At 38.7% G+C, this 22,306-nt stretch overlaps 1 protein-coding gene across 1 annotated transcript in view; it reads left to right on the top strand.

Moving 5' to 3' along the window:
- The window catches only part of LOC124717272 (nuclear RNA export factor 1-like), a 158,419-nt gene that overhangs the window by 24,624 nt on the left and 111,489 nt on the right, over positions 1-22,306 (top strand). Inside the window, exons 5-6 of the mRNA XM_047244085.1 lie at positions 5,196-5,279; positions 14,306-14,410. Coding sequence (XP_047100041.1) covers positions 5,196-5,279; positions 14,306-14,410 — 189 coding nt within the window. The remainder of the gene's footprint in view (positions 1-5,195; positions 5,280-14,305; positions 14,411-22,306) is intronic.

The following is a 22,306-nucleotide window of genomic DNA, read 5'->3' as shown; positions in this document are numbered from 1 at the left end:
TCCAAGAATCTGACCTGTGGCCTTAAACTGTAGATTTCTTTATCCTTTTCCAAAACAAAAATAAAATCTCATAAGGCAAAATAGACTCATTGAAAATTGTGGAATCAATCCAGGTGTGGAGGTTCTAGAATAATCCAGCCACGCTCAGTTTGGAATTAGTTGATTTATTTTTTCAGTTCAACATTTGTCAGAGATCTGATGCCTTTGATGCCCTCGTCCAGAAGGTGGTGGTGGGGTGGTACGGTTGGGGAGGGGAGGGGGGGTGGGCAGGGTAAGGCGTCGAACCAGTTCTTGGTTGGGTTCTCTGTTGGTATTCCAGCCACAGCTTGTAAACATGGCAGTTTGGCATGCAGCAGTGTGTGCTCACTGGGCAGGCAGAGGGTGCGCAGATGTTGGTCGAACTGGCAGTGACTTGCAGTGAGGATTCTGACATCTGGCGAGCAAACTTGGCTCTTGAAATCTGGGTATCAGCTTCCAGTGATAGTAGTCAGTAAGTGGGTTGCCAGCTAGAAGGGTCCTGTGAGAGTGGTTTGATAAGTCTGGTAAATTTCCATGAAGGTATGGAACGTTTTTGTTGTGCCTTCAAGGCTGGTAAGCTCGATTATTCCATTGATTGTATAAAGCAATGATGTGCAGCATACAGACCATTGTTGACAGCTGTCTTAATTGGCCAATACGTTGACTGCAATTGCAAATGGAGAAAACAGAGTTTCGTGCTGTTATTAAATATTTTCTGTTGAAGAGTTGGATTACTGTACAAATTACAACATAATTGGATGAGATTCACACAGACACTGCACCATTTTCTTTTTGATTAATCGATTTAAATGTGGCCGGACAAGCACCGAAGATGAAGTGTGCTGCAGCCATTCGTGTAACTACAAAGAAGACCATTGACAAAATCTGTCATATGGTAATATGAGTCTGTTGAATAAAGATTTTTGTGATTGCATCTAGATTGAGATCTAGAGGTATCACAAGTGAGAGAGTGCTTAATGTCCTGCATGGAGAATTGGCTATGAAGAAGTTGTTTGGAGTGAGTGCCACGATTGCTCAAACTCAACTGAGAGCGCATCTGGCAGAACATTTCAATACGATGTCTGGTGATGTTTAATTGAAATCCATGAGACCTTTTGAGCTGATTAGTACTGTTGAAACCTGGATCCATCATTACATGCCAGAGTCAGAAGTGCAGTCAAAACAGGACAAAGGCTGGTGAAAGTGCAGCAAAAAAGACAGAAACCATTTTGTCAGCTGGTAAGGTGATGGCCACTGTTTTGGGGATTTCCAAGGAGTAATCCTCGCAGATCCACAACTGGTCCCTATTATGCTTCATTGTTGGATCATTTGAAACTTTCATTACCCAGAAAAAGACTAAGATTGGTACCCAAAACGGCATTTTTTCACCACGATAATACACCATCCAACACATGAGCGATAGCAATGGTGAAAGTGTATGAGCTGGACTTTAAATTGGTTCCTCATCAATACTGTTCACTGGACTTAGCCCCAAGTGACTTCTTCCTTTTCCCTAACTTGAAACTTTGGCTTACTGGGAAGAAATTTTCATCAAATTGAAAGTGATGTTGCAGTAAATGAGTATTTTGCAGAGATTGACAGAATCCTTTTTTTCTCCAGTCATATGGTAACGCTGGAGGTTTACTGGATCTAGTGTGTGTCCCTCAAAGTAGACTGTCGAAAAGTAAGGGGAGTTCTTTACGAAACAAACATCTTTACTTGCTTTTTTGCCAGACTTATTTGACCCTCAGCACATCTGAGCCAATGCCAGACTGTACGGCTGATCATCCCACAGGTTTGCAAATGTCAGTGACTCCACCAGATGGCAGTGGTAGAGCGACCGTACTTTCTGTGGCCACATGGCAGTAGCCCATTCCACAGCAGTCGCAGGCGTGATGCTCTCTGCCGGCTGTGTGACCAGTCTTTGTATGTCCCAGGGCCAGGCATAATGAAATGTGAATGCCCTAGTGCCACATAAATCCCCTGTTGCAGTGCTTCAGATTTGCTAAAACTGCTTTTTGCTGACCCACTGTTGGTACCAATATACTGAAGCTGATCTCAGTTGTGAACTGCTGCAACAGCTGAAAGCTGCAGTGGGCGCCATTATGCCATTGGTGGATTATGCGACCAGCACTGCTACAGACTGCTGTTGCATGAGTCTATTGCTGGACTAAATGTGAGGTTAACTAGTACGCATACAATGTTTCTATCATCTTTCGGTTCTGAGCTTACCAGACACCGGCAGAAGATTATTGCGTGTTGTGTGTCCTAGTACTTAAAGCTAGCGAAAGAGGATGGCACAAAAAAAGGTGAAATAGCTTTGGTATTCATGTACTACGTGAACATGAATGCATCCAATTTCTGCAAGAACTTGTTCCCTGAGAGTTAAGGTGAAATAAAATTGTCAATCATTGCATCACTTTGAAATCTTACCAAGCTCTGACTGAATATTTGTGACAAGTTTTTTTCAGACAGAACTCAGTGACACATTTGCACTGTGTTAGATTTACAGTAATTGTATGACTGTTTAAATTAATTGATCTAATTAGAAACAGTCATTAGCACTGGTTCATGCCCCCAATGACAGCTTGTTTTGTGTCTGCGATTGTGGTCTTCTAACCTAACAGTGCTCTAAAGTTCACTGTTTCATTACTGTAGGATCATCATTTCAATGGTTTTCACAGGCCATGATAAAGGTTTTTGTGTATAACAGTGTCATTTTTCAATACTCCTTGGGTCTTATCAGTATTTATTGAAGAATGAGCTCCATAATCAGTAACTGTTCTAACCCTAACCCTCTGGGACACTTATTGTGGAAAGAAAAATATTAATTTGCTACCACAGGGGTCTTATACAGAATTGTGGCAAGAGACATCAGAAAGGCTTATACATGCAGCACTAGCTTCTTCTGCCGCCTCCTTACACCCACTACCCACACCAGTGGACTAGTGTTGCACCCTAGCGACAGTGGCTCTGTGTGTGTGTGTGTGTGTGTGTGTGTGTGTGTGTGTGTGGTTTTCTACTGCATAAGAAGGGCTTGGTCCAAAAGCTGTCATATTTTAGTCAGAAAGTGAAGTACTTTAAATCAGTAGTCCAATAGCTCTATGCTCTAGCAAACTTGAGAGACTGAATGAGTACATGGTGCTATCAAATTTTAAATATTAAATTCCTCTGTAAAATAAAAATCTCTCAGCAACATTAACTATATTGTGGTAAGCAGAAAAACACAAATAACTCCATAATAATAAATTCCTGGAAAAAATAATCGTTGAAATAATTTTGGATATCTGTTAGGTAATTGCTGTTTGAAAATACATTTCAAAAAGAAGGAAAAAATATTATCTGTTTAATTCATGAGTGGTATACAAGTAAGGTACAATTTCACTTCTTTAGATAGATAAATTTGTTCACTGTGTGATACTCGTCTTAATCTATGAAATGTCTGACTATGGGCACTTTAGACAGCTGCTAAAATAAAATAAAAGCAAAATAACAAAAAACACCTTTTTGTATGTCAGAACAATAACAGCATGGGAAGAGTCATTTACCTTTTTGTTTTCCTTCCCATTGATGAACCAATATGAGAGGAGATGCTAATATTGTAACCATTTATTTGTTATGCTATTGCACTTTGACACTTTTGTCGTTAATGTGCTACAAGTGTTCTCCTAAAAGTAGTACATAGTTTTGTGTATTGGAAGGTCCATATCTCAGCTCTGAGCAGTGCCGCCATTAGCAAGCTTTTGGAATCTGTAGAAAAGTACTAGGGAGCATCTGCTGGATATATAGAATGCCGATAGTGATGAAGTGAAGCGGCATGTGCTTACTGCTTGTATAGGACATCTGTTTTGCGAAAATCAAATCGTCATCTTCTCTAATCCTAGCAATACAGTATTGGTCGACTCACACAAATTTGTCGGCGTACAACTTTCTAAGGATGTGAAATGGAACAATCACATAGACTCTGTCATAGGTAAAGCAGGTGGCAGGCTGTCGTTTATTAGTGGAATACTGGCGAAATGCAGTCAGTATACAAAGGAGATTACCTACAAAACACTTGTGCGACCTGTTCTAGAATACTGTTAAAGTGTGTGGGATCTGCATCAAATAGGTGCAATGGAGGATATTGAATGTACACAGCAAAGGGCAGCATGAAGTATCAGAGATTTGTTTGAACAATAATTGTTGTGGAGATGCTGAAGAAATTGCACTTGTGCACATTTTAGGATAGACGAAAACTATCCTGAGAAAGGCTACTTACAGTGTTTCTAGAGCCGGCTTTAAATGATGACTCTCAGAAATATACCACAATCACCTACATTTCACTCCCGTGGGGATTGTGAGAACAAGATTATATTAATTACAGGGTTGTTTAAACAGTAATTCTACCCATGCTCCATTTGTGAATGTACTAGGAAGAATAATAATTGGTGCAATGGGAAGTACCCTCTGCTGTCCACTTCACGGTTGCTTCTGAGTAAGATGTAGATGCAGCTGTACGCAAGTGCTGGGTGGAGCAAAGAGAAAAGGAAGCAGTGGCAATGTGGATTCACTGCGATCGATAAAGGTGAAGAGCCGACCATCAGTAGGCAAAGTGATGCTGAATGTTTCTTTTTACGGGCACAGTGTGATGCTGATAGATTATGCTCATAAAAGGTGTGTTACCAAAATGTCTTGATTAGGTTACAGAAGGCTGTCAAGACAGTTCATCACTGGAAGCTGTCTGAGGGGCTGTTTCTGTTCTGAGGCAAAGACCACCTCTTTCTGCGTGGGACACAGTCACTCATACTGCTTCTTCAGATTATCCAATTTTTTCTAACACCGCATTCTCCTGATATACCACCTAGTGACCTTTTTTTCCTCTCTTTCCTTGGATGCAGGCATTTCCAGAATGATAATGAGATAAATTTGAGATGTAAAGTTTCCTGGAAAGCCAGAGTACAGACTTCTGTAACCAGTCTCCAGCAAGTCATCATAATTGGGAAAAATGTGTCGCATTGATAGGTGAAAGTATAGAGGGAGACTTGATACCATCAGCAAGTTTCACAGTCCCATTTTGAATTTTTTTTTTTTTGTAGTTATCGAAACTTTGACACAGAAAATATTTTAGAGATTTAAACTTGTTGTTGCTGAAGTTACATGTACAATTACTAGTCATTATTGCATTTTATTTGCAGGTGGTATCAGCTGTGTATAACAGAATGGCTGTTCTCAATGCCATCAACAGGAGAATTTCTCCACTGAAGCTCACTCCATATTTTGTAAGTTTATTGCTGCAGGCAGACAAAACTGTCTACTCCACTCTAATTTTTAATTTTAATGTTGTGCTTGGAAGGAATCTTTAAGAGGTGTACAATGATATTATTTGCACCCAACATCCATCTGACAGTGTATAGTGCTATGCCAATCACCTCACAGGGGATGGATGAAGTGTTGGGTTGTTACAGGGATTTGCTAGAAACATTATTATTTTTGTATGTATTTAATATGATAAACGAGTTGGGGTGGTATTCGTTAAAACCAAAGGTATTTTTTGTTGTAGTGAGATCTTTTCATAAATTTTCAGTCACCATTTTCTCCTCTGAATGTGAATATTTAATTGTCACCAGCCTACATAGGGAGAAATGCTCATCATAATAAAATAAGTCAAAACTCATATAGAAAGATTTAAGTGCTCATTTTTCCTACTTGCTCTTAGATAGTGGAATGGCAGAGAGATTGTCTGAAGGTGGTTCGAAAAACCCTCTGCCGGGCACTTACATATGAATTGCAGAGGAGATGTTCCAAATCAAGTGGTCTAATTTTTGGAAAGTGTCATCTTGGATTTGCTGAAATTTTGAAGTACTACATGTCTCGAATGAACTTTGGTTAAGTCTTAGGTCCTCCAGTGGAATACTTGTTGAGATATAGCCATTTGTTTGACCCCAATACCCTGACCATGTACAGTATGTCAGAGTCGGCCTAAAAAACTGGCACACTGAAAAAAATAAACTTTCAAGTTACATATATCTTCCCTAAATAATTAAGTAATAGATGTCAAATTCGATGCCTAGTATGTCTACAAGTTGTTCTTTCAAAATTTATAATTTGATGTTTCTAACTCTTTCTGTTGCTTTGAGAATTTAATGTAAAGTTGATGATTCTTGTAAAAAGGCTAAAAATAGGATATTTTCAATTCCATGTTGCACAAAAGTATCTTCTAGAATTATTTTAAAACCACTCTCATTAGAAAAAGCATGTTTTGAACATCCTAGAAAAGTGGATTTGATTAACTAATGCTGGCATACAGTATCAAAAAAAGAGGGCCAAATTTGGACAGGTCGCAGAAGGTACACATGTGCGGTACCAGCTTTCTTGGCACTGTGCCGCCATGTTTGTTTGCAAATATGTATTATTTTGATCTCGAGTGTTCTGTGGAGTCCATTGTTGTATTCTTTCCATTTTGCGGTGGTGTTCTACATCATTTTGGGAATCCACCGCAAATTCCAAACATAAGCAAGTATGTATGTAACCTAGTATACAAATTTTCAGTTTTGCATTAATATTAATTTGCTAATTAGAACAGTTTGAAAATTAGAACATTTTGAAATGAACATCAGTGAATCAACTGATAATGATTATCCTATAGTCGAATGCACTGTTGGTCATAAATTGTCATCAAAATACCATGTGGCTCATTTTATTTGAACAAAATTGGGCTCATTTATGTTAGCAGCTTATTAGAAAATGGAAAAATTACTTATTATTGTATGATCAGAAGTTGATCTTATGGACAACGACCAGCAGATCTGCTTGCATCACTCAGAAAAGTACCTCCATAAATGTGAAATAAGCCATTTGAAAAGTTGAATCACATTGTCAAAGGTGATTTTTTAAAAGTCACTTTAGCCATCTCCAAGAAATTGAATAAAGTTATCAAAATGAATGTAAAGGCCAGGTCAGAAAATTTGCATCAAGTGCAAAGCAAAATACATTTCTATGGCTGAGGCCACATCAACTTCATCTTGTGACAGTTTTGATCCAGACACTTCAGATAGTTTGGATGAAAGCTTGACTGATTTAGGCACTTCTCCAGTGAAAATTTGAAGATTAAGCAGCAGAGACAAAGCTGGCTACATGAAACAAAAGTCTGAACATGTGCAAAATACAGTAGCAGAAAAAATAATGTCTGCCTCTGGAGTAACTGAAGACATAGCACAATCTAGTCACTCAGCTGAATCCAGTTTGTTTAATGATTACACTGACCTTATCAATGAAATGAAAGGAGAAATTGAAATATCCAATACATCAACGAAAGTTCAGTTACTGACTATGGCCCCAAAAAGTTGGTCAGTAAAGGAAATGCATGTTTGGCATTTCTGAACGCAGGATCAAAACAGCCAGAAAAGTTAAAGCAGAAAAAGGTATTGGTGCATTACCTGATGCAAAGATTTGCAGACCATTGTCAAAGGAAGTCGCTGATAGTCAACAATTTCTATGATGACGACAAATGCAGCAGGACGTATCCTGCCAAAAAAGATTGTTTTTCAGTTCAGCTTGGTGGTATTAAACTACAAAACAGGACCAGTTGCTCCTGTGCAGTACTGAAGAGGTTTAGTGGAATATCACAATAAATATGGAGCTGAAATTAGTTTCTCCAAACTCTGCGATCTCAGGCCAAAGTGGTGTGAAACTGTTGGTGCTTCAGGCATTCCGTGTGCACGTGCACCATACATCAGAATATTAAGCTTCTGCTGCAAAGTGCTAATATAAAGGATGGCTTCAAAATGCTAATCAATAAGGCAGTTTGTGATCCGAGTGCCAAGGACTATGAACTGCATCATTGTCAAAGCTGCCCTGGTTATGATGCAATTAAACTTCACCTAGAAGAAATATTTCAGGGCTGGGATGCAGAGGTGTCAATTGAATCCAAACAGTGGGTTCACACTGACTGTGAAGCACTAGAAAATAATGTCTTAACGGTGAAGAAATTTTTTGAAAGACTCTCAAGCAGGATTTGGAAGCTCTTAGGAGATCATTTTGTTGCAAAACATCAGAAGGAATAATTTAAGTCATTGAAGACTGTCTTGAAAGAGACAGAATTGATAGTTCTGATGGACTTGGCCAAAAACTACTCATTTGTAATCCAAGATGCTGCCCAGGGATTTCATTGAGATAATTTGTAGGCCACAGGGGCATCCATTTGTTGCTTAATTTGTCAATAACATGGGCACCTTGCAAGTCGATAACTGTTGCGTGATTTCCGGTAAACTGCAACACGATACTGTGTCTACACACGTGTGTGTTCAAAAGTTTATCAAATTTTTGGTGACTCGAACAAATGTTACCAAAATATACTACTTCAATGATGGCTCAGTGGCACATTGTAAAAACTACAAGAACTTTGTAAATTTATACAACCATAAAAATGATTTCAATATTGAGGACGAATGGAACTTCTTTAGTATAAGCCATGCGAAATCTGTTTTGTAGTGTTTTATTTTTGTTGCTATTGAAAGGCTCTTTTTGTTGTAGGTGTTTTTGGTGATATATTGTGCTCTAGTCAATTTGTTTATTCTGTTTTGCCAGTTGGATTGTCATTGAGGTTATATGTTATGATTTCTCTCAGATATTTAAATTTATCTACAATTTTGATTTCTTGGTTTTCTATGGCAATTTTGTTTATGAGTGGTAGGTCAGTTAACATGATGACTGTTTTTTCAAAGAATATTCTAAAACCAATTTTCTGTGCAATTTCCTGTAGTGAGATAACTTGTTTGGTTTCCTCAATACTGTTGGACAAGAGAGCAAGGTCATCAGTAAATCCTAGACAATTTAAACTTATGTTGTCTTTGAGTCTTCCAATTTGGATGTTCTTTGGGTTAATCTTGTGCCATTCCATCATTATGTATTCTAAAGCACAGTTGAACAGTAGGGGTGCCAAGCAAACTTTTTGTCTTAAACCTGTTTTTATTATGAATGCCTCAGAGAGTTCCCCCCTGATCTTTGGTTTTGATACATTGTTGCTTAAGGTGAGTTTTATAAATTTGATTAATTTTGTATGGAGCCCGAAATTTCTTAAGATTTTTAACATTGATGGTGTATGGATACAGTCATATGCTTTTTTAAAGTCCATGAAGGTAGTTACAAGAGGTTTATTTCGTTTCTTGTAACATGCTATGGCTAATTTTAAAGTGATGATCTGTTCTGCACAACTTCTCCCAGGTCTGAAACCTCCTTGGTATTCACCTAATTCTTCCTCTAGTTGTTCTTTGATCCTCTTGTATAGGATTCTGGAGAAAATCTTGTATGTGCAGTCTAAGAGAGAGATGCCTCTGTAATTATCTGGGTTGCTTTTATCTCCTTTTTTGTGGAGTGGGTGGGTTATGGCTGTGATCCAATGTTCGGGAAACTTTTCTGCTATCCAGATTTTTGTTAGGGCTATATGTAAGGATATTTGAACTGTATCACTGGGTAATTTCCACATTTCTGCAAAAGCTTGGTCTTCTTCACATACCTTATAATTTTTCATCTCTCTGAGTGCCAGTTTCCTTAATATGTTATTTCTTGATTTTTATCTTTTGTCTGTTCTAGTCATTTTATAAACATTAGATACATTGAGAGTCACACCTAAATATTTGGGGTGTGGATTATGTTGTAATATTTTGTTCCGGAAGATTCACTCACTTAGACTGTGTGGTGTGCACAGGCTTTCTTTTGTATGTCTTTAACAAATTTTTATATTGTTCACAAATTGTAACATCTTCTAAACTCTTCTCAACTTTTAACGCTAGTTAAGGCCATAGAAGCATGGTCATTTCCAAATGTACTTCAGACTGAAAAGCGATTCCTTGTTGCTGAAGTCAGAGATCTTTGTTAATCAGATCTTTTTAGTTCTTGTCGTTCCATAGAAGCTATCATACTCTAACACACATTTCCTTAGAAGTCCAGTACCAATTTCCGTAGATTTACTGAAATATTTTGATAAAAATTTTCATCTGCTGTTCTACCTCTGGGGTTGAATTTCTAAAAAACAAAGAAACATTTTTTTCCAAGTGAGGGCCATATATAAATTTTCAGAGATTTAGTTCCAAAATGCTTTTGTAATGAAATATTTGCGTAAAAACTTCCATCCTCTACTTTACCCAGTTAGGGGTTGAATTACGAAAAATACTGAAACACAGTTTTTTCTTATATGAGGTGCGACAATAAAGTAATGAGACTGATGTAAAAAAAATGTTGCTTACCGTTTTAGTCAAGTTTAGTGTTGTCTCCTTCAAAGTCCCTCCCTTCTGATTGCACAAACTTTTTCCGGCATTTCTGCTATCACAGCTTTTTGGACAACTAGTGTTGTTTGTAAATGGTGTCCCTTGACCATCATTTTGACTCTTGGAAATAGAAAAAAGTCTCACGGAGTGATATCTGGTGAATAAGGTGGCTGTGGTAGTACTGAAATTTGTTTTGAGGTTCAAAATTGCTGCACTGACTGAGCAGTATGGGATGGCGCATTATCATGTTGCAGAATCCAATTATCAGCAATGTTGGCACGGACACGAAGAACTCTTTTTACAAAGTCTTTCTAAAATTTCTTTGTAGTAATATTGGTTAACTGTTTGTCCAGGAGGCACCCACTCTTTATGAACAATTCCCTTGCAATCAAAGAAGCACACAAGCATGCATTTCACTTTTGTCTTTGACATGCGAGCTTTTTTTGGTCTGGGTGATCCCTTTGAGCACCGTTGCGAACTTTGGCATTTTGTCTCTGGACTGTACTGAAAAAACCAACTTTCATCACCAGTGATAACACGGCTCAACAATTCTGGATTGATTTCCACTTACTCTAACAGATCAGCAGCCACATTTTTCTGTGTTTCTCGCTGTTGTGGTGTGAGATTTTTGCGGACCATTTTTGCACAAATCTTTCTCATACCAAGATCTTCTGTTATTATTAGACAAACCATTTCTCGATTGATGTTCAGTTCTTCTGCTGACATCCGTCCATGAGATTGATGGTCGTCCACTGCGGTCTTCATCTTCAGCATTTGTTCTGCCTTCACTTAACATTTTAAACTAATGAAAAACTTGAGCTCTTGACATAACCTCCTCTCCAAAAGCCTTCTGAAGCTTACCGTAAGTTGTCGTTGCGTTTTAACCCAATTTAACGCAAAAAGAAATGGCATTCCGTTGCGCAGTATTATGCGGTTCAATTTCCGTGATGAGAGGCACAAACACGTGATAACTTATTACAGCAGAACTCACAACTGAGCAGTTGCATCGATGTGTCGCTTGGACCAGAAGCAGCTTATAGACCAAGGTCAAAGCCTACGCAAGCCTGTAGGGTTGCCACATCTTGCAAAGAAAATCAGTCTCATTACTTTATTGTTGCACCTCGTACCTTTCCGAGAAGCTAGATATAAATTTTCTTAGATTTAGCTTTAAAAATGCTTTCGTAATGATATATATTCATAAAAATTTCCATCCGCTTGTTCACCATCCTTAGGGGTTGAATTTCCTTAGGGGTTGAATTTACAAAATCACTGAAACAAATAATTTTTTTTTATTTTTAGCTGAAAAGTTAAATGCCAATTTTCATAGGTATAGCTCTAAAAATGACTTATTTATTAAAAAAACTTTTACCCACTATTTTGCCCCCTTACTGGCCAAAAATGCTGTAGCATTTTGTTTTTTTTCTGACAGAGTACCTGCTTTTGTAGTTCTAGCTTCAAAATTTACTTAATAGAGACTTATTTTCAAAACGTATTTCTTCCTTTATTTCACCCCTTTGTGAGTGGTATTTCAAACAATCTCTTCCACACCCTCTCCAAATTTCAAGTTTCTATCCATAGCAGTTTGGGCTTGCCCATTTCCCCTGTGAGGGGCTGAATTTCCAAAAACAGTGAAATACACACTAATTCTCATAGATTTAGCTTTAAAAATTCTTTCACAATGAAATATTTTTGTAAAACATGCTATCCCCTATTTCACACCCTTAGGGGTGAAGTTCCATTAACAGTGAAATGTTGTTTTGTTTTTTTAATTTCTTATTTGCTTCAAAAATGCTTGTGTAATGAAATATTTCCATGAAAACTTTTATCTCATGTTTCACCATCTTAGGGACTGAAGTTGCAAAAACACTAAAATACGTACACACATGTTCAAAACACGTTGCGCGACTAGAGATAGAACATTCGTATTTACAGGACATGTACATTAGTATGTTCTGCAGAAATGATCAGCGTTTCAGTCATCTCATTTCAGCATGTGTCCTGTTCCCTAAGAGGCACAGGGTCTGCCATGGGTCCACATAGCTCGTTCCACTTGTGATAGCATCGAAATATCTAAGGCGTGAATTGCATCCTGTGGTATAACTGTCCATGCTGCATCCACCTGATTCCAAAGTTCATCTGTGGTTGTTGACATTGGGTCACAGCACTGCACCCCTCATTTCACCATATCCTACACATTTTCGATTGGTGGCAAGTCTGGTGGGCCAGGGCAAAAGGCTGACATCCTATGACATCAAGGAGGCACGTGGTCGTGCAGCAACACGTGGTCATGCATTTGCTTGCTGAAAAATAGTGTCTGAGGTGTTGTGCAGAAAGAGTGTGGCTATGGGTCGCAGTATGTCATTGGCATAGGTCACACTGCTCACAGTGCTCTGGACATGAACCAACTGTGATTTGTGGTTGTACCGTACAGCACTCCACACCGTAAGACCTTGAGTTGGCATTGTATGTCGTGTGAATGCAGTCACTGTGATACTGCCCCCTCTGTCTGCAGTGACCTAAAATTTGGCCATCATTTTCAAACAAACAGGACCTGGATTCATCCAAAAACACCATCTGATGCCATTCCTGTCCACTGTGACATCATTCCATACACATTACCTTCTAGCATGTTTCTGGACATTCATCAGAGGTAGGTGGAGAATTGGACGATGCGCACGTAACTTCTGCCGTAATAAGTGTACGTGTGCTACACTGTTCCACTGTCGTGCTAGAGCCGAGGAGGACGCAGATCTGTCTTGCAATGACATTAGGATGAGGTGTCAATATTCTCGGGGAGTGGTCTGGGTGGTGTGACCTGGCCCATCCTATCGTGTTCTACGGCCTTCTGTGAACAATTTCTGCATACACCTGTCGCACTGCCGAAACACTTGGTCCTACATGATCAGTAATTTCCCAGATGGATGCATCACATTCTCTCATGCCAATAATGCACCCTCTTTCAAACTCTCTGATTTGACAGTACGGTTCGCACGTACATCTGCGAGGTATCCTCCCCATCTACTCAAGTCACAGAGATCCATTACCTTCGGTTTATAGTGACAACGTGAGCCACTGGCACACTTTACTGGTGGGTTGTGTTGTGCTGCGGTATGGATGTTGATGTTGAATCCGCAGACCAGTATCGTTGAAATGCGGTTCATTTCTGCAGAACATATAATGTACATGTCCTGTGATTATGAACAACTTATTTCTAGTTGTTCCAAGTGTTCTGTTTTTTCTGGATATGAGTATGTTTTTTTATTTATAACCAAGAAGCAAATACCGATTCTCATGAATACAACTTTGAAAATATTTTAGTAGTCCTTTCAAAATAATTTATTTAAAAAAATCCGTAACCCCTATTCCCCCTCCCCCTCTTTGGTGTTGAATTTCCAGAAATGCTGAAACAAGCCTTTCTTCCTTTGTGATTGAGAAACTAAATACCAATTTTCATAGAATTGCCTTAATAGCAACGTATTTTCAAAATACTTTTTGTCCATTATTTCACATCCTTAGGGATAAAATTTCGAAAAATCCCTTCTTAAACGACACCTACAGTGTAAGATCGACACCCTCTCCAATTTTCAAGTTTCTGTCCTTAGCGATTTAGGCTGAGCGATGGAGTCAGTCAGACAGTCAATCACTCAGGCCATTGCTTTTTTTATATATAGATGAAAGACTGTAGCTGTTCTGAAAATTTCTTTATGTTTTAACCCTAACCTGTATAAAAGTATCAAAAAACTTGCACATAACACTGGTCATTACATTAACTCAAACCAAGTACTTAAGATATGACCAAAAGTGTGCCATCTGGCAATGCACGATGTTGATTTGTAGTCCTCTGTTTCATAATGTGGGAATTCCTCTGCAGCTATTGCAGTACGTCCGTTTCTTTGTGAAATTTATTGTTGACATTACACTACTGTAGTTGGTAATAAATTGGATGATATACTGGTTATATTATTTTTACGTAATGCTATGGAGTTAAAAGTACTGTATAATACTTAGTCTTGTTTTCATATAATGTTCTTTTTTTTTAGTTTCGCATGGAGAAAGAACACATAACGTTCCTGGTGAATAACTGCAGTGCTGCCCTGACAGCATTGTTCAAACAAAACCTTAAAGTACCATTTTATCCTCGTAAGGTAAGTTTTTGATGGTTCTTGGTGTACTATTAGTATGTGTAACTGACAGTGGATTCCTTGTATAAACTGTCCTCAGTGAATTTAAACTTGGATAAAATTCCAAGCTGCTTATGAAATGACAGTCTCGACAGGAAAGGCTACTGTTTAAATGTAGTCAGTGTTCAGCAGTGAGTGTCACGTTACTTAAAAATTTTGTTGGTCTGTCTTGGCTGTCATTGCATTCTTTGCAGAACAGTTGCTACATGGTAGTTCACCACATAAATTCCTATTATGGACTGGCTGTACCCAGCGACTCTTTGCTGTGTAGCAGTCCGTTTAAATGGAAAAGAAATAAAAGAGAAATCACACATTTTTGATGTGTATTGGAATTGGATTTGTGCCCTAATCTTCTTGTCTCCCCTGCCTTGTCCATCTCCTCCTCCTCCTCCTTTCTTTGTCCATCTCCTTCACTCCCCCCCCCCTCCCCCCCAGACTATTGTTTCCTCCTCTCTCTCTGTCCATCTTCTCTCTCTCTCCCCCCCCCCCTCTCTCTCTCTCTCCATCACCTCCCCCTCTCTCCACACATTTTCTCCTCCCACCCTCTCTCTCAGCATCTATACTTTGCAAACCATCATAAGGTTCATGGCAGAAGGTACGTCCATTGTACCAGTTATTAGCGTTTCTTCCAGTTCTGTTCACGGATGGAGTGCATGAATAATGATTGCTTGAATACCTCTGTGTGTGCAGTAATTATTCTAATCTTATCCTCACGATCCCAGTGCAAACGATAAATAGGAGTTTGTAGTATATTCGCAGAGCAATCATTTAAAGTCAGGTCTTGAAACTTTGTTAGTAGACTTCCTTAGGATAATTTACATCTATCTTCAACAATCTTCCAATTCAGTTCCTTCAGTAGGTCTGTGACACACTCCCATGGATTAAACAAAGCTGTGACCATTCATGCTGCCCTTCTCTGTATACATTCAGTATCTCCTATTAGTGCCATTTGGTATGGGTCCCACACCCTTGAGCAATATTCTAGAACCGGACGCATGTGTGATTTGTAAGCAATCTCCTTTGTAGACAGAGTGCACTTCTCCAGTATTCTACCAATAAACCAGTCTTCCACCTGCCTTACCCACAACTGAACTATGTGATCATTCCATTCCATTTCATATCCCTACAAAGTGTTATACCCAGGTATTTGTGTGGGTAGGCCAATTCCAGCTGTGACTCATTGATATTACAGCCATAGGATACAACATTTTTTAGTTCTGTGAAGCGCAAAATTTTACATTTCCGAAAATTTAGGGCAAGTTGCCAATCTCTGCACCATGTTGAAATCTTGTCAAGATCTCACCGAATATTTATACATCTTCTTTTGGTTAGCACTTTGTTATAGATAACTGCATCATCTGCAAAAAGTCTGATTGTATTATTTAATATTGTTGACAAGGTCATTAATGTACAAATGAACATCAAGGGTCCCAAAACAAATCCCTGGAGCACACCTGCAGTTAGTTGTACATCTGACGATGACTTTCCATCTGAGATAACATATTGTGTCCGTTCTACCAAAATGTCCTCAATCGAGTCACAACTTTCACGTGATACCCATATGAGTGTACTTTCAACAATAAACATAAGTGTGGTACTGAGTCAAATGCTTTTTGGAAATTAAGAAATATTTCATCTATCTGGCTGCCTTGATCCGAAGCTTTCAGTAGGTCATGTGAGAAATGTGTGAGTTGGGTTTCACATGATCAGTGTTTTCGGAATCCATGCTCGTTGGCATTGAGAAGGTCATTCTTTTCAAGACACCTCATTAAGTTTGAGCGCAGAATATACTATAACATTCTACAGCAAATAAGTGCCAAGGATATTGGATGGTAGTTTTGTGGATCACTTCCACTAACCTTCTTGTAGACAGGTGTGACCTGTGCCTTATTCCAAGAACTATGCATGGTTTTATGTTTGAGGAATCTGTGATAGATTATAGTGAGAAGGGGTGCTAATTAGCCACAAATTCGGTATGGAATCTGACAGGGATTCCTTCAGGGCCTGGAGCTTTGTTCAGTTTTAACAATCCAGCTGTTTCTCAACACCACTGACATTAATACTTATTTCATTCATCTTTTCAGAGGCATGAGGATTAAATTGAAGCAGTTCTTATGGGTTTTCCTTTGTAAAGAATCATTTGAAAATGGGAGTTAAGCATTTCAGCTTTTTGCTTTGCTACCCTCAATTTCAGTTCTTGTCTCATTCAGTAGGGACTGGACACTGACTTTGGTGCCACTAACAGCCTTTACATATGACCAGAATTTCTCTGGGTTCTGTGAAAGGTCACTTGACTATATTTTGCTATTGTAGTCATTGAAGCCATCATGCATTGCTCTCTTGACAGCCAAATGGATTTCATTCAGCATCTCTCTATCTGTTTTTTCTACATCTGTTATGCAGGTATATCTGTTTCTTTAGAAGTTTCTTTACAGTGACAGTGTACAATGGAGGTTTCCTCCCATTATGAACTGTTCTGCTGCGTACATATCTATTCAGTGCATGGTTAACTATTCTTTTAAACTTGAGCCAGTGTTCCTGTACATGCTCCTGACCTGTGCTTAAAGTTTCAGGTTCTTCATTGAGATATGACAGTACCGATTTTCTTTATCTAGTTTACTGAACATGTATATCTGTTCACTTGTTTTAGTTATCCTTTGTACTTTGGTAATCGTTATTATCACAACTGCATCATGGTCACTGATTCCAGTTTCGATATAGATATCCTTAAGGAGGTCAGGTCTATTTATTGCCATTAGATCCAATATATTTCCATCGTGAGTAAGTTTCCTAATATCTGTTCTACATAATTTTCAGAGAAGGCATTTAGTAAAGTTTCACAGGGTGTCTTCACTAGCAAAATTGTAATTTTTCCAATTTATTGTTGAGTGATTAAAGTCTCCACCGATGATTACAGTATAATTGGGGAACTTACATAAGAGTGAATTGAGATTTTCTCCGAAGTTTTTGGTTACATCAGGAGACTAGTCTGGCGGGCAATAGAAGGATCCAATTATCATTTTATGCCCACCCCTGATACTGAGTCTTACTTCAAACAATCTCACATGCAGCTTCAATTTCTATCTCGGTGGATTTGAGTTTCTTGTCAACAAATACACCACCTTCATTTCCCATTTGCATACCCTTTTGATATACACTTAAATGTTCCTCAAAAACCGCAGTGCTATCAATTGCAGGTTTCAACCAGTTTTCTGTACTTAGTGTTATGTGAACTTCACTGCTTTTCATGAGCGCTTCAAATTCTGGCAGTCTGTTACAAATGGTTCAGCCATTTACCACTAGGACTTTAATACTTTTGCCTGTGGAAGACATTTCTTTCAGTCTTACACTGATACTTCTGTGTTTCCTACAGCTATCATTATCGGAGTTGGATGGAAAGTCGCCTAATCTAAAAAACCCTTGTGTGCACCCCACACACAGTCAGCTACCTGAGTAGCAGCCTCTGATGTGTAGTGGACATCTGACCTATTTAGTGGGACCTTACAGTTCTCAACCCTATGGTGCAAGTCCAGGAAGTCACAACCTAGCTTGTCACAGAACTTTCTAAATATCTGGTTCGGTCCTTCTCCTTGACTCAGAACCAGAGGGCCATGATCAGTTCTGGGGACAATGATGCACACTGTGAGCTTCGTTGAAACTCCATATCCAAGGCTGATCTTCTCAACTTTGTCTGCCAGTCCTTGGAGTGGCCCAAGGATGACTTTGGAGGCCAGACGACAGGCATCATTTGTTCCAACGTGCATCTCAATCTGCAGTTCATTGCAGCCTGTTCCCTCAGTGGCCGCCGGAATATCTCTTCAGCATGTTGAATGAGGTACCCTGGCATACACACTGAGTGCACCTGGTGTCTTTTCCCTCCCTTGCTGGCATTTCCCTAAGGGGTACCATCATTCGCTGTACATTTGAGCTGCTGATAGTTAATAGGCCCATACCCTTTTGTGTTTGCCTCCTCCTGACACCAGACAAAACAGCTTTCCCTAAAACAAATGAAGTGTGTCCCACTGGCTCACTTTCAGCCAAAACAGCACCTCAAACATGTTGATTAGGGGGATCAGTACAACACCCCGAGTCCTCCCCGGTCCCCGTACATCATGTACAGGATACCTAGACCTACAATTGCCACGCCACTCACAGTGAAGTGGACAGGTAAAGGCAGGTCCTGTACTTTCTGCAGAGGAGACAGGATTCACGGGAGAGGATAATACTTGAGGTACCTCTGATACAGGTATCACAGATACATGACTCCCGGGAGCTCTTCCAACACACTGATTCGCAGCAGCTGTCAGTTGTTTGGCAGTAGTCAAAGCAATTTCCAGCTGCTTACGAACATCAACCAACTCATCCTGTGTTGGAGAACAGCATTTGCAGGGGTCTGCATTTTGGTTGGTGCAATGTATTACAAGGCAGTGAACAAAGAACTTGAAATTAAACCGGCTGATTATCTTTAAACGTTTTCGGCTAAAAGTTGCTAATTCCCTATAAGAATTGCAGCTAATACACAAAACATGCAGTAAAAATTTCAATTTTCCTAAAATGTTTTGATGTTAATTATAGTTGTTGTCAAATTCGAAAACCATGTTAATTTACAATAAATGCAGATAATATATGGGGCTACTCCTCTTGAAGTGAAAACTAGATATAAAACAAAATGTTAGTTAGAAAATATTCTACTGTAACTAACTCACAAACCCCAATTTGTTACAAATTGTCATAGATTATATAAAGGACTTTGGTAGCGTCTAAAAGTTCTCAAAAATGCTAGTTTATTTGCATTGATATATAACAAAATTCAGGAGTGATGTATTCTCTGGCTGAACTGTGAACCAAAAATGCTGATTTGCTAGGAATTAAATTAATTATACAAAACTTTCCTACCGCTAACTTACGAAAATATAGTTCCGTAAGAGTCCAAAAATTATACAAAACTTTCCTACCACTAACTTACGAAAATATAGTTCCGTAAGAGTCCAAAAATTATACAAAACTTTCCTACCACTAACTTACGAAAATATAGTTCCGTAAGAGTCCAAAAATTATGAAACTAATTTATTTCTCATGTAATTGTACAATGAAATTAGAGAAAGATTGTTTTGAGTGAGGATAGGTCTACTGTCCTTAAAAATTTTAAGAGAGCACAATTTAATTTAAGCCTACTATTGATGATAACAATACTATTTATTGCAGCACTCGCGAATGTTTTAAATTTCACAGTACAAGTGGGTATTGAAAAAATCAATGAAAGATTACGCATGAGTAGTGGCACGAACAGTAAAATATGCAAATATAGAACCTTAAATCGACACATAAACTTGTACAAGCGGTCTCACACAAGGGAAAATTCATGTCTGCTTTTACTTATAAACAAACTTGCATATTTCAGGGATTTTTCATTTAGCTTATTCTGTGCATACTTCTACATTGGCATGCTCAAGAACAACATTGCATCATAAGTTTATCTTGATCAAAATCGCTAAAATGTGCAGTGCCAACAAATCGCATCTTCTGCCTGTTGCAGTGAACAATGCTGTTGTTACTGCAAACTGTAGTATGGTTTGTAGATGGGTTTCTGTAGTTAGTTATTCTTTCTTCCTCTGTAAATCTTATTTTATTTTAAACCTCTTTACTGTATTAGTTTTATCTTATAATGTACACTCCTTCATTTTAACCGTAATTAACATTTATCGAAACCTCCAGTATATAGCTTATTTGGTGGCTAGATGCCAAGTTTGCATTGCATCCGGTGTGCAAAGTAGCGTACTGGACTGAACTACTTCTGCACTGACCTGTGTGCTAGCTCCTACTATGGCTTTGCCTCCTCTCCATATCACAGTCCTACTTCACGTGTTTACATCAGGTGAATTATTACATTGTATTTGGGAAATTGATGTATTGTAGAATGAATCGACACCACTGCAATTCTGTTTGATTTTCAGTCTTCGTATAGCCTTTTGACATTAACAGAATCGTGAATTACTTTAACTTAACTTGCTTCCATTTAAAAAATATAAATAAATAAAATCAAAATTTTCTCTTAAAACTAAGCAAACAGTTGTTATATATGCATTATAGTGAAATATTTCATTTGTTCATGTACAGCATGTTAAGTGAGGTTTGACCTTTGCCAATCAGCCTAGTGTACAAATTCTCTTAGATCCACAGGTGGATAAAGTCCCTTGTCATTCCTGCTGTTGTGATAGGCTAATCTGTATGTACCTGGATGTGGGAGTTTAGTAACTGCAAATAGCCCAGTGTACAAAAGCAGCCATTTACAATTGAGCTTCTCATATTTTGCAGATTTAGAGTGCATTCGTAATAATACCACTACAGTGCGCCCTAATCCTTTGTTGTACAACTTTTCCCTCTGTTCAGCCTTTTCGTCCAGATTACTGAAAACCGAGCATACTTTTTCTTCAAATGACATCCCTCCTGTGGTTATCTTGGTCAGTGGTTTTTCCCACTGGTCAACTTCTCTCTTTTTAAACATCAAAACCGGTTGAAGTGTGCGGTAAGTTGTACATGTTGTGTTGAAATGGTGAGACAAACCCAACCCATTTTGTGTGCTTCAGGGGTGTATAGGTGCATATAAACATATTAAATTCTTTGAATATCTTTTCTATTGGGCATGTCTCAGGGTGAAATCTGGATACTTATATAGGTTTTATATTATTTGTGTTGGTAAATTTCTTCCATATATTGCCTATGACATACAGTGCATTGTCCCTTAACAATAACTGCAACTTCCCCAATCTCGGGAGATAATTTTCTGTAATCCTAATAATAGAACCTGCAGTCACAGACCACACTGCATACAGCTTAACATATTCTGTGAAAACAACATAGAAGGCAATAACATATTTGATACCTCCGCTCTCTTGCGGATAGGGTCCAGCAGCTTCCAAGGACACTAATTCTAAAGGTTTTGTGGGCACTATAGAGTGTAGCTGAATCAATTTCGACTTGTTTCAGTGCTTAATTTTTGGCAAAAGTAATGCACTTCCGAATTATTTGGTGTACACTTCCCTGCAAGTCGGAAAATATCAGTACATTTTTATCTTGTTGGTGCATTTGGAATCCCCATAGTGTCCCTGTACATTGTTAGTGTACAAAATGAAATCAACTACATAACTTTCTGATAAACAAACATACCACTGTTCTTGATTCAGTGCATGCCAATGAAACAGAACTCACCTGTATGTAGTACAGAATTTCTTCAAATTATAGTCGTTGTTTTCAGACAGTTTTGACCTTACCTTTCTCTATCACAGGTTTCCCTCATGCAATCGCTTTAAACTCTTAACCATTGTTACATAATATGGTTGTTGTGTCTTGACCTGCATAAGCAGAAGCTTAAACCGAGCGAGGTGGCGCAGTGGTTAGACACTGGACTCGCATTTGGGAGGACGACGGTTCAATCCCGCGTCCGGCCATCCTGATTTAGGTTTTCCGTGATTTCCCTAAATCACTCCAGGCAAATGCCGGGATGGTTCCTCTGAATGGGCACGGCTGACTTCCTTCCTCATCCTTCCCTAATCCGATGAGACCGATGACCACGCTGTCTGGTCTCCTTCCCCAAACCAACCAACCAACCAACCAGAAGCTTAATTTCAGAATTCTGTTCTGTGAATTCTAAGAATTCATCGAGCACTTGATGTAAATCTTGACAAGGGTCTGCAATTACGTTTTGTTTACTCTTGATGTATATGATTTCAAAACTGAACTCCTGCAAGTACATGCACCACCGGGCTAACTGTAAATGTAATAATTTGCACGTCGACTGAAAAGAAAGTCCTTGATGGTCACAGGAGACTTTAGTGTGTTAGCGGCATAAGTAGTACCCAT

The sequence above is a fragment of the Schistocerca piceifrons genome, chromosome 9 (assembly GCF_021461385.2).
Source record: "Schistocerca piceifrons isolate TAMUIC-IGC-003096 chromosome 9, iqSchPice1.1, whole genome shotgun sequence".
NCBI lineage: Eukaryota > Metazoa > Arthropoda > Insecta > Orthoptera > Acrididae > Schistocerca > Schistocerca piceifrons.
Note: the sequence above shows the minus strand (reverse complement) of the source record. Positions and strands in the feature narration are given on the sequence as shown.